At 33.5% G+C, this 12,994-nt stretch overlaps 1 protein-coding gene across 2 annotated transcripts; it reads right to left on the bottom strand.

Annotated features, from left to right (window-relative positions):
- Positions 1-2,297: 2,297 nt before the first annotated feature.
- Positions 2,298-11,324, bottom strand: LOC114191019 (probable UDP-N-acetylglucosamine--peptide N-acetylglucosaminyltransferase SEC). 2 transcript variants are annotated; one of them, XM_028080152.1, is made up of 28 exons: positions 10,921-11,324; positions 10,325-10,470; positions 10,101-10,199; positions 9,940-9,990; positions 9,474-9,590; positions 9,287-9,343; positions 8,425-8,544; positions 8,029-8,091; positions 7,830-7,908; positions 7,172-7,281; positions 7,028-7,081; positions 6,868-6,935; positions 6,680-6,782; positions 6,302-6,504; positions 5,895-5,991; positions 5,239-5,310; positions 5,071-5,147; positions 4,860-4,976; positions 4,683-4,767; positions 4,422-4,589; positions 4,128-4,238; positions 3,954-4,040; positions 3,723-3,850; positions 3,509-3,591; positions 3,318-3,423; positions 3,047-3,193; positions 2,774-2,894; positions 2,298-2,686 (listed from the first exon to the last, which is right to left on the bottom strand). In XM_028080152.1, exons 1-28 carry the CDS (start codon positions 11,105-11,107, stop codon positions 2,573-2,575), a joined length of 2,970 nt encoding a protein of 989 aa, XP_027935953.1. In that variant the 5' UTR covers positions 11,108-11,324; the 3' UTR covers positions 2,298-2,572. The 2 variants fall into 2 exon arrangements, with proteins under 2 accessions (XP_027935953.1, XP_027935954.1); XM_028080153.1 differs by lacking the exons at positions 9,474-9,590; positions 9,940-9,990; positions 10,101-10,199; positions 10,325-10,470; positions 10,921-11,324 and having other exon boundaries at positions 8,425-8,654; positions 9,287-9,335.
- Positions 11,325-12,994: the final 1,670 nt, after the last annotated feature.

The following is a 12,994-nucleotide window of genomic DNA, read 5'->3' as shown; positions in this document are numbered from 1 at the left end:
ATTTCAAATAGATGCTAAAAAATAATCATATACTATTTTACCTTTCTGAGTAATTTGTATCGATATAATATTTGGAAATCAAACAGGGATTGTAGAATAGAATAGATCACTTTTTTTTTACATTTTTTTTATTTAGATTTAGGTGATGGTAGAGAAAGGAAAAAGGTATAAACTCAAGAGTTATGCATTCTAAGTATTTACAAGAACACTTCAAATATGATTTCTTTTATCAACAATTGTAACTTTTGTTTATAGAGTTAACCGACATACAACTATTACAACAGTTTGTAAATTACAACATACAACATTCCCCCTTAATTGAAGCAACAACAATATTTCCTAGTTCATCTTCGAATCTTTTAAACATCTTTTCCTAACATAATGTAGCCAATTGGAAATCATATTGTTTATTTCTTCATTAACCAAAAGAATTTTAGATAAAGATGTTCGCATAAATTTCTAAAAAGAGTGAGAAACAAAACATCAATGATACATTTTTACTACAAATATTTTAGAACAATGAAAAGTTTAACCTATAATAAATAAAGTGAAATCATTTTTGGATAATGTTAGCCGAAATTTTCAAATTCGAAAATGTCATAAATTTAGGAAAACTTCTACATAACATTCCATTGACATATACAATAACGTTGGCTGACATTTGCAAGTTTGTGAATGTTAAAATTTTGGAGAACTTCTCCAAAACATTTCATTAATACTAGCATAAACATATGCACTATCACGTATATGTGTACACAAATTTGTGTGATATTATATTAGTAGATGATGATATTGTAATGTTATTAAGTTAATATATAAAATAAAATTATATTTATTAAAAATAAAGTGAAATACATCAGAAAAAATGAGAGAATAACTATTGATAAATAAAGAAGAAACAGATATAGACGATTTTGTAAAAAGCTTGTAAAAATAACGGTCAATTTTCAAAAATTTGATAAATAATTATATTTTAAAGGGTAAAATTGGTATTTTGAAATGTGGAGACAAAAGAGAGAATTCTCTTTATATATGGTTATAGATATAGGATAAAATATATTTAGTGTACTATCCCTAGGCGGATTAAGGCAAGTACACGGTCAAGACCGCCTAAGCATAGCCCCACAAATAAAAATAATACATCGATAACCGTTCAAGTAGAACATAGCAGCCCAAGCCGCCACTGTAAAGGACTGTGTAATAAACCGATAACACCTAACTTAGAATACCACAAATAAGGCCCCTAGTACCCACATACGTTAACCCAGGGTCTAGGCCAAGCCCAGGCCTATCTAAAATCCAAACACTGGTCTAGTTCATAAGAATAACAGACATAATTAATAACCATATAAATACACGTGGACCCAACAATTAAGAGGGACGCTTTCATTAATTCCTAATCCAATATTCAACTTTTTGAGAACCCTTTGTTGACTTGATCGTCGGAGCCCTCTTCGCAGGACTGAGATAAGGTATTATTTATGTCCCTAATATCTCTTATTTGTTTCCATAAGAACAATTAGTATTAAAAAATGAAACTTAGACTAAAATGTGCAATTTTTTTAGAAAAAAGAAAACTCCAACTATTGTAATCAAAAGAGAAAAACAAATTAAATTTACTGCTGTTCAAATTTTAAGTTATTGCTTTCATGTTACACATTTTCGAATTTATGATGTTACACGTATTTAGTATTATTATTATTATTTTAGTAATTCAATTTATTTACTTTTACTTTTAGTAGTATCTACTTCTATTAAAAAAATTACTCCTTTAAGTTGTAATCAATCAATAAGATTTTACACAAATACTACTTAAACTTTATTTTTGTGCTAACAATTCAGATTAAAAAAATTAAAATGAATTAAGAAGTAAAAATTATAATTATTAAAAGTAAATGATTGTCAAATAGGAAATTTTAATTTAATTTAACGTTACGGATCATAAGTAAAAGACGTTGGGTTGATTCCGACTGTGCCTTCCGAATTCGAACTGGACGAAAGCCCAAACCTAGCATTTCTAAGCCGAGAATTATTTTCCAGCCATTTCCGTATACGATGTTTTTACAGTAATCTTCCTTTTCAGCTCCAATGAAATTTCGATTTCGAACAAGAATCAGATAAAATAAGCTCATTTTATATTAAAAAAATACGTCCACCTCACTTCAAAAAAAATCTCAGAATTTTCATGGTTCAAAACTTAAATAAATTTTATGTCCAAACAAGTCATTTCTATCAATGACATCTGAAATTAAATTATTTACCAAATTCCTCATCCCAATCCATCATAATCGCAGATAGAGAAGGCAAAACTCCAAAGCAAACATTTTGTTATAAATAAAAATAAGTCACATTGTTTTACTCTTTTAGACTCTTACTACTACAAGGTAATACCCACCCCAACGGAGTAAGAAGTATGTCACAAATTTTCCTTTTACTAATACAAGGTAATACATCTCCAATGAGTAACTAAACCCACAACATATTTGAGTGAACTACGTCTCAACAATGTGGGTAGCTTCTATACGACTTTCTCTTAAATTTTCTTATCTACATTCCCGTCTAATTCCTATATCTATCTGTCGTAAGGGCATTCGAGATCATTTTCAGTGACCTTGAAATGCTGTGGGCGTTGACCGGAGCAATGCAGATTCCACATTTTGAAATATGATCTCTCAAGATTCCTCACCTGTAAGATTCCAGATCAACTTAGAGAACTGTACAGACAATGAAAACACCATATAGATTGTATAGTCTCAATATAATCTCCACTCACCCAGCGGGTTGTGTCAAACAGAGGGCACGTCATGCGTACAGCTTTAAGCTTAGAAGTAAGAGCTTGAAGCTTCGGCCGATTCAGAGCCAAGGATACTGCTCTTTCTTCATACTCTTTCATGCTATACACGGTTCCACAAAAGTTGAAAAGCAGCAAGTTAGCAAAAATAATTGTCAAGCGGCATAAGCACATTGGCAAGCCATGATGTTTGAAAAGCCAGGGAAGTATGGCACAACCACACTGAACAAAAAAAACAAACTTAAAAGTGCTGACCTGCTCACAATCATCTCCTCCCCCAGTCCAGTGGCAAGGCAGAGTGACCCAGCAACCCTAGTAGCCATTTTCTCAAGAGGTAGAGTAACCATCGGCAAACCTGCCCACAGTATATCCGTTCCTGTCGTATGTGCATTGCATAAAGGCCTAAAAGTGTACAGTTCACACATATAAGACGAAGAACAGAACAATATAAGTAAACAACTGCGAGGGAGTAAAGGCTGCGAATAGGAAAATGAAGCTAGACACAAAAATACGGGTCAGTAATTACGTGTCAAGGAATAAGTCAGCTAAAGAGCTCCGTCTGATGTGTTCGTTCTTCATTGCAACATCTGTAAAAATAATTTGATCTGGCTGTACCCCTTGTGCGGCAGCATCTGAAAGTGGTTCATGAATTAGAAAAGCATACAATAAAGATAACAAAAATTTGAAAAGATCTCACGCCCATACGAGAACACATACATGCTCTCAGTCTCATTTCTCCAGCTGCTGGAAATCTCAAGAGCCAGAGTGCACTGTTGGGTACCCGTTTAAGAATATTGCACCTAAAATAAGCATTGTCAGACACGAACAGAATAAGCTGCCAAATTTTGGAAAAATAGGAAACAAGAATTGAACATAATTGAGGGGCATTATATTTCATATAAACAAACAATAGAGAGCATCCTGAAATTACCATGTATTAAATATTTCAGGATCCATTTTGTAAAGTTGATTGAAGCATGCAAATATAAATTTATCCTCTGGTAGACCATAATCTGATCGTTTGTGTGGGCAGTTTGGATCTAACACATCCTGATTTTTCTGAATAAACAAAACATGCAGGACAATTAATGCGATGCATACAAAAACATACAACATTGAATTAAACAAAAGTTCTACATTAAATGTTAGTAAGAAAACTTACCTGTTTATAATCATTTACAAAGTAGCAATGGGGGAGATGGACAATCTTCTCAGAATAAATGTGTGCATATCGTAGTGGAGAAACAAACTGCAAAGAGAAATAATAAGAAATAAGGATGCATGTAATATGAGCGAGTTGATAAAAACTCATTCTCTTTTTTATCTAATATCTCACCTCATCAGTGACCAAGTAATCTATATAAGTAGCCCCAGTTGTTCCAGGAAATCCCATATATGAAACTTGAATTGGTGCAGGTTGCATAGCAAATATCTCATTTCTGGCACCCTGGAAAATAACAAGTAGAGCAACGTCGTGCAATATCAGGATAAAATTACAGTTCCAACAGGAGAAAAAAGGGTCAGTCACAACACCAGCAGTAAAAAAGTAAAATAAAGCCAACTTTGTTACAACAATTTGTACTATGGTTTGAATACATAAAAAATATATCATAGAATAACTAGTCCCTACCTTTGTATAACCATTGAGGTTGACAAGGATATGTATCTTATCCTCGTTGATCATTTTTGCAATTGAATCAGATGACATGGCAGACACATCCACAAAGTGTTCTGCTTCAGACTGAATACGTTGCCTCCATTCAGTACCATCATTTGCACTCAATGCATAGCAGAATACCTGCATAGAGATATAGATATATAGATAGTACATTGAGAGCATAAAGAATAAAACTTAATAGACAAATAGACTAAATAAAACCACATTAAATACCTCAACATTCTTCCGGTTGTGCATACCAAAAACAGATCCCATGAGATGTGACAAAGGGTGATTACCGAAGTCACTACTCACATACCTGCAACCCACATGTTTCCCATACTTAAAATTAAAACAAAAAACATTTTGGTACATAGAACAGGAAGTTCAGCTACAAAAACGATGACATACCCAAGCCTCAGTCTTTCATATCCTCCTTCCCGCTTGATTGGAATAGGAGCAGGATGGGTGAATGCAGGAAGAGCAAAACGAGATGCAATTACAGAGCAGTGTGCAGCATATTTACGGCTGCAAAGAAAGGGAAGGACATACTATATGTACTGAATAGAGCACTTGATATTTTTTAATTGGTTGTGCCTCCTGTGAACAGTAACATTCATACCTAATTTCCAGAGCAAGCATCGGGTCAAGTGGATATGCTATTGCATGGAAAGGCTGGACACTAGGAAGAACGGATATCTGAAGAACAGAAAGAATGATAAATGAAGGATACTCAAACAAGTACGCGTGTAAAGATAAGTGAAACAGAGTATAGACGACTACTACGGACATTAATCTGCCTCCTGATTATCCCTTCAACTTCCTTGAACATTTTATCACGATCCTCCCAACAGCAGACACACTGCAATATGACAAAAGATTATACTGATTGATGACAAAAGAAATTACATACTACATTAAAATATGTAATACTACTACCAACATGTGCCCATGAACTAGCAGAGCAAAGCATTGTGAAAAGCGGACCATAGAGCAATGGCATTTAAATACACACACCACAAGACAGGAAAAACATCTTCGATCCTTTTTGGCATGTGGGAAAGAGTAAAGTGATATCCCAAGGCAATACTAAAGATAAAAAGTTAAATAACAATGAGAACGAACATTGGTGCATTACAACATATAGTGCATCATTCAAATCACGAGTCAAATCAATTATACTGAAAAGCTCATCCAAAACCATAAAAGAGTCCAATCAGGTAACATAAAGGAGACAATACTACGTATTATATTCATTCCAACCACATGACCGGACCAACGTAATCTATCAGAAGCCAGTCAATGAAATAGCCACTTAATTGTATGGAAGATGCATCGGGACAGAAAAGGTAATAATGAAAGGCATATGCAACAGGATTCTATCAAAAAGGTACTCTAAGAAACTTGCCAAAATTAATGCATATTATAATAGTGAATGAACAAAACCTGAAGTGTATGTAGTAGATTGCAAGTTGCTTCGGGGAAGTCGGGACGCAGAATCAGAGCCTGCTTGTAGCTCTTTACAGCAGCCTCTACATGTCCACTGAAATAAGGTGACATAATTCAGATTAGCTTATAGCAATGACAATATTTAGGATCAACTTTACACCAGCCACAGACAGGTTCTCCATGGGCAATGGAGGGATAAAGTCTAGACAAGAAACTTATGACTACTAATGCATCCAAGTAGAGTAAAAAGAGAATAAGAAAAATAATCCCTAAAGAATGCAAATTCCAGGTTCAATTTCAACGTGACTGAGGTTCTAAGAATACAAATTGCCTTAATTTCTCAATTGAAGACTATATCGCAGGCTTCACCACCCAAGAAAGCAAAACCAAAAAAATTAGTATACCTATCTTTATAAGCAGAAGCCAAATTTGCATGGGCTTCAGCCATGGTTGGCCTGACAGCAATGGCACGTATATAATCCTGGATAGCATCAGTAACTCTGCCAATCTCCTTGTATGTATTGCCTCTATTTACTAGCCCATCAGCTGCCAAGGGATCAATGCGGAGGACTTCGTTGTAGCATGATATGGCATCTAAATAATTCCCCTACAATAATATGACGTTGAATGAGAAAACTGCCAGAACTGGTACAGTCATGAGCAATGCTTTTGCAAAAAGCTTCTGATCCTAACTGTTCCCCTTTTATCAAGCATGGATCTAACCTCGCTGTTAATAATTACTCATACGAGTATGCATGAGCTATATTTCACATATGCATTACCTGCTGCTTATAGATTATGGCAAGGTTGTTATAAGGAGCAGACAATCCAGTTGTTACATTAAGTGTAGCTTTATAGTATGAAGCAGCAGCAGCTACCATGTTCCTGCATCACAGAATTTTAACCAAGAAAAATCACTCTAAATGTAACACAATTACCACCATTAATACGATACAAGGGGATCACATACCATTCCATGTAGATATTTCCAAGATTGGTCAATGCTTGTGGGTGGTTAGGCTGTAATGTAAGACATTGCTTCATCCCACAAATAAAGTACATGAGTAGGGATTTTAGATATATATTACATATGTAATGTAACAAGAGGTAATAAGATAAGAAAAAAATACATTATAGCACTGAATTGCTTCTTCCACTCTGCCAACATCTTTTAGAGCATTACCCTATAAGAAAATAAAATAAAATAAAATATCATGCAATACATATGCGTATTCAGCATTTCAAAACTATCTATGACAAAAGAAGAAACCAACCAAGTTATTGTAAGCTTCCAAAAATCTGGGGTCACATGCAACGGCTTGCTTGTAGTGTAGAATTGCCATGTCCAGTTGACCTTGCTCATAATATATACTGGCCAAATTTCCTGTGCACCAATTGAAGTCATTAGTGCAAGTAGGGTACCGAAATTGTAAAGCCAAATAATTTGAAAAAATAAAAAGGAAACTTGGATATGCCATTGGGCAAATAGATATCTGCATATGGGACAATCATCTATTCACTATCCTACAACTATTGAATTGTTATTTTCCACAAACAGCAAAAATATATCAACCAAGTATGCTACATTATATCAATGATCTTCCACAAAAAATTATGGATAGTGATTTTAGAAATAGATAGATAATCCATCAATTAAGTACGTACTATTCCAGTTGTTCAATGGTTAAACAACTGATTATAAGTTTCTAAAGAATTGATTGATTTTACATAACATGACTGGTTGCAGCACCAAAACAAACCCTTTTGAATCAAGGCCATCATATATTAACACTCAGAAGACCAAACCAGACTTTTAAGGAAGTTAAATGAGAGGTGTTTTCAATCTTCATTATATCAAAAGTATTTCCACTGATATTGTACAAAGAAAATAAATTAGCAGCAAACAGTAGAGAAGAAAAAAACAGAACCCACCATAAGCCATGCCATAGTTTGGTCGTGTCTGAAGAGCATGCTGATAACACGCAATAGCTTCTTGAGACATCCCTAAAGCCTGATATAGGAAAAATAAGAAAATTTTAGACATCCCTGAAGCTTAATATAGATAAAAAAAAAAAAATCAAGTTTCCAACAAGTACTAATCCAATTCAACCAATCATGCTTAACACCATACCTTGTAGACGTTCCCAAGGTTCAAATATGCATCAGGGAAGGAAGGTTTTAATTTAACTGCTTCCTGAAAAAAAAATTTCGGGAAAAAAAGAAGAGAACATATAAATTATAGTGTGACAGAAATGTCAGGGCAGCATCAGAGGCAATTCTAAATATAAATACATCAGAACCTCAGGAGAACGAAGCAAAAAGCACTAATCTAAAAATGATAAAAGCACAGAACATATGTATGATATAGAAAAACTTCCAGTAAGCACCATTTAATAACGAGAAATAAAGAATCACAAGCAAACTCAACAAAAAAAAATTAATAATACAATACGGTGCGCCACTAGCTTCTATCACACTTCTATCACGAGTTCAAGAAGTTCACTCAAAATGTAGAAAAGAGACATACCTTGTAATACTGAAGGGCTCTGTTGAAATCACCAGACTCCATGAACAGACCAGCAAGATTTGACCATGCAATAGCAAAGGTGGGTTGAATGCGCAGTGCCTCAAGATAACAACTGTAGGCCTGCAAAAAATGTTAGATTCTGACTATTTGCAGTCTTGGAGATGGAAGTTACAACTAGAACCATCATCTGAGTCGAGGCTTGAAGACAACAACTTGACATCTGTATCGAACTGTGGATTTGAACACAGTTCCATGCACGAATTATTTAAATCAGTATCTAAAATGAAAGAAAAGATTTAGGGTACAAAATACTAAGCATTGAAGGAGCGTTCATTGCTTCCAGACCAGTACACATCTATTTTTACTAATTTTATCTGGCTAGACAGAAAATGGAAGATGGTTATGACCCGAAGAATAACTAATTGTCACACTTCCCAGAGAATCCATCAGATCATCTAACCCAAGAAGCAATGTTAGGGTAAAGAAACTAGAGTAGCTCTGACAGTAAGATGTGGTACACTCAGACCTGGGTAACAGGCAGAGTGGCAGAAGAGGTCTCAAAAAATAAAATCTCCCACAGACTAATCCAAAGAGATGGCGAATCACTGATACTTTGTAATCAAGTAGGGTATCATCTAAAACTAGGAAGCCCAGTCACTCTTTAGAGAGAAACTGCATTCGCTACAAAAGGGAAGGAAGTGGTACAACAAACCCAATTTCAAATATGTTCCAGTGTGGCGGAAAGGTTAAGAGAAGACTTTATCTCCTATGAGATATGAAGTGATAGTTCATAAACCAATTGATTGTAGAAAACCTCAAAACTCAAAAACACCATTTAAACAATATCAAACTTAGGACTTACTTCTTGCACCAAGCCTTGAGCTTTCATTAAATTACCCAAGTTGCTATGGGCATCAACCTGCAGTGCAACAGAAAGCAATTACACCAACCACATGATAAAACAGTGCAGAAGGAAACAGTAAAAGGACTCTATGCTTTCTGCTTAGCATGAGAATCTACTGATCATCAAACAAAAAGAAAAAAAATACCATTAAAGGATTAATAGTAAGTGCTTGACGACAGCACTGGGCTGCTTCATTGAGTCTTCCTTTTCGCATGTATGCACTAGCTAGATTTGACCATGCATCAGCAAAATTGGGACGGAGCTACAAGAACAAAATCAAGAGGCAACAGGATAAACAAACTAATCAAGGATTGCACAAGAACATACAAGAAAGTACGTAAGGAAAATTGGCATCAAATGAGGGGGGAAATTACTAAATCATTAATATATATATATATATATATATATAATTAAGATAGCCAGCCAAAAATATTCAATTAAATTAATACAAGATATGTCACTACCAAAAATCTGACTTTTGGTTGTTGAACAAAAATGACGACGATTATATTTTTGAAACATGGTACAGGACTACCACACTCGAAGTCGTAATAAAAAATAAAGCAAAAGCAATACAAACTATAGTTATTAGTAGAGAATTGCATGCAGACCTCAATTGCAATCAAATAGTAGCGAATTGCAAGGTCAATGTTTCCTTTCTCCTGCACAAAATAAAGCTCTGTTTATTCTGAAAAATGCATGAAATCTGCCAACTGCACACGAAGGTAGTATAGTGAGTTCCATCACCGAAATCAAGGAATAGGTTACTTACCTTCCAGGCATTAGCCATATTCCCGTAACACTCAGCAAAGTGTGGTTCAATCCTCAGTGCTTCTTCATTTTTTGCAACACACATATCAAAATCATGTAACTGCCGGCAAATAGTACCATTAGTTCAGAATGCAGTAGAAAAGGAACAAGAATCAGCACCGAGGATTATAAATAAATCATCCAACAAATGACAGACAACGCAACAACAATAAAAGAAGAACAAACCTGATAATAAATTGCACCCAGGAGTAGTAAGTTGTCAGTACGGAGCGGATTTCTCTCGTAGACAGTATTGCTGTGTTCTAGGGCTTGCTTATAATTGCCACTCTTGTACATTTGATGTGCAAGAGACAAGTGCATATCTTCATCGACTGCGTCAAGGTGAATTTTTTACAAATAATCAGACAAAATTATTTCATGGAAGCCTCGGGAAGCATGGAAGCGGTTCAGTAGTAAAAATTGTGACTTTTATCCAAGCACTCACAACTACCAACTAAAGAACAAAGAGCCAACAACATAGGTAATAAAACATCGAAAAGTACAATACAAAATACTCCCTACTAAGAGTTCCCTATCAAACCCTAATTATGATGTAGATGAAGCGAGAACAAAAATAATGTACAAGAAGTGTAAAACCTCCTGAAGAATCCGATTCCAGCTGAATTAACTACATCAATAACAACCAAGAAAATGAAGCGCGGATACAAAAACACAAACCCAAAAACATTGTGCAAGAAAGGGTAAAAGTGCCAACACAAAATCAACAAAGAGCTGGATGTGCAGTGAATATGGATTAAATACAAAATTAAAATTAAAAAAACCTTCGTTAGATTCATGACCGCGTAGCGGTAGAAGAGTGAGCGACGCGGGTTCCTGCTTAACGGAGAAGGGCTCGACGCGATCCCCGGTGAACTGCGGCCGAGAAGTGTCGGCGGAGCCAGGAAGCTGAGGCTGGTGATGGTAGTGGTGACGGTTGTGGGCATGGTTGTCGCCCTGCACGGAGATCATGATTCCGGCGGGGAGGGGCGGCGAAAACGATGAAAGGCGAATCAGAGGTCGCCTTAGAATATGATCATGTAAACTAGTGGGATCGGAGCGAGATCGCGTGAGATGAAGTAACGGAGAAAGAAGATTGCTCGAAAAATCCAAACCCTATGTGAGAATTTTCTCGAGTATTCCTTCTTCTTTCTCTCTTTTTGGGCTTCGTTTCTGTTAAAACTAGAAACGATGACACGGCGGAGAAGTGCTTTATAGGTGATGAGGATCTCTGTGTGGACTGATCTGGGCCGTTGATGTTATAAATCAAATGAAGACCACCGTTCGGTAAAGCCAGATTTCATTGTGCTTTGACACGTAAGGGGCTTATTTAATATTATTTAATAGTTCTATTATATTTTTCCTCCGACATACCATGATGCATTTTCACACATTTTCCTTGCTTTTTTAAATAACAGAGTAATATTAATTACAGCTAGATATTAGATTTATGTCTTTAATTTTGTAAGAATGGAAATAATATTATTGGAAAAAAATATTTTATTAATAAGTTTTGTGTTCAGATTTGATGTTAAGAACAAACATGCCTGTTATTTTTATTGCTGAAGCGAATGAGTTTATGCAGAAATTATTTCACTATGTTCTAACATGATAAACTATCTTTCAAAAGATAATGTGATGTTTTGGAATATATATGATTCATGGCATTGCTTTCTATATTTATTTTCTTTTATATTTTTGTTCGATTTCTCACAAACCTAACACATTTGTTTGTATGGGTACAAAATAAAATAGTTAAATTTTTTTTTTTATTTTCTAGTAAAAGTTGAAATTAGTTTTTTTTATTTATTTTAATATAATTTATTCTTATAATTTTATAAATATGTGAATTTAATCATTTTAATTAATTTTATTTAATTTATTTATTATTTTAATTAAGCTTTATGATAATATTTAAGTTATTTATATTTTAATGTTAATAAAGAAAATTACTTGTAACATTAAATAAATTTATGAAATTTTGGTTATAAACACTAAATCAAAACATTTCTAAATTTTAAAGATTAAAATGTTCAAAATTCTTAAAAATAAATAATTACAATTCTTACCAAAATCAAATCATAATTATATTTAAACCAAAATAAAATTTATATAATAACAAAGTTAAGAATTCCAGTTTCTCTAATTTGTTCCTTATATTTAGGTATTTGTATTTGACTCAATTAAGTTGTTTTGATTTTTATATTTATATTTGATTCAGTTAAATTATTATTTTTATAAAATATTTTTAATATGACCATTTTTATTAAATTTAATTTAATATACATTGGAGTTATCATATAAAATTTATATTTGTATTAAAATTTAAGTTATCATTTAGATTAGTACTAAAATTTGAATTATTTTTAAATTTTCTCTAGTTTTTTTATACTTGACATCTTAAAAAATAGAAAATAACGTACTAATGTTAACACCAATTTAAAATATCTTATTGAGTCATTTTTTCGAATATAAAAAAAATAAAAATAAAAATTCAATTAAATAAAAAAAATATAAAAAACAAAATGAATAAAAGAATAGACACCAAATTCTAATTAAACAAAAATTCAAATTTAGATACTTTAGTTTATCCAAATAACACTATTTTGATATATAAAAAGTGATTGGTTGTATTTTTCCTTCTAGCATTCCGAAGCGTCTCGAAGCACCTCATTACTCAATTGCATGTGTCATAATTTATTGGCTTTTTGTTTGATCTTGTCTTATTTAATATTAATTTTATTTTTCATAAATACATATATTTATCGCAAATAAGATTAAATTATTGTATTTACATATTATTTCCTATTCCAAATGACACTGTCGGTAATTATACTAATTAGTTTAATAATAATGAAT

This window comes from Vigna unguiculata, chromosome 7 (genome assembly GCF_004118075.2).
Source record: "Vigna unguiculata cultivar IT97K-499-35 chromosome 7, ASM411807v1, whole genome shotgun sequence".
Taxonomy (NCBI): domain Eukaryota; kingdom Viridiplantae; phylum Streptophyta; class Magnoliopsida; order Fabales; family Fabaceae; genus Vigna; species Vigna unguiculata.
Note: the sequence above shows the minus strand (reverse complement) of the source record. Positions and strands in the feature narration are given on the sequence as shown.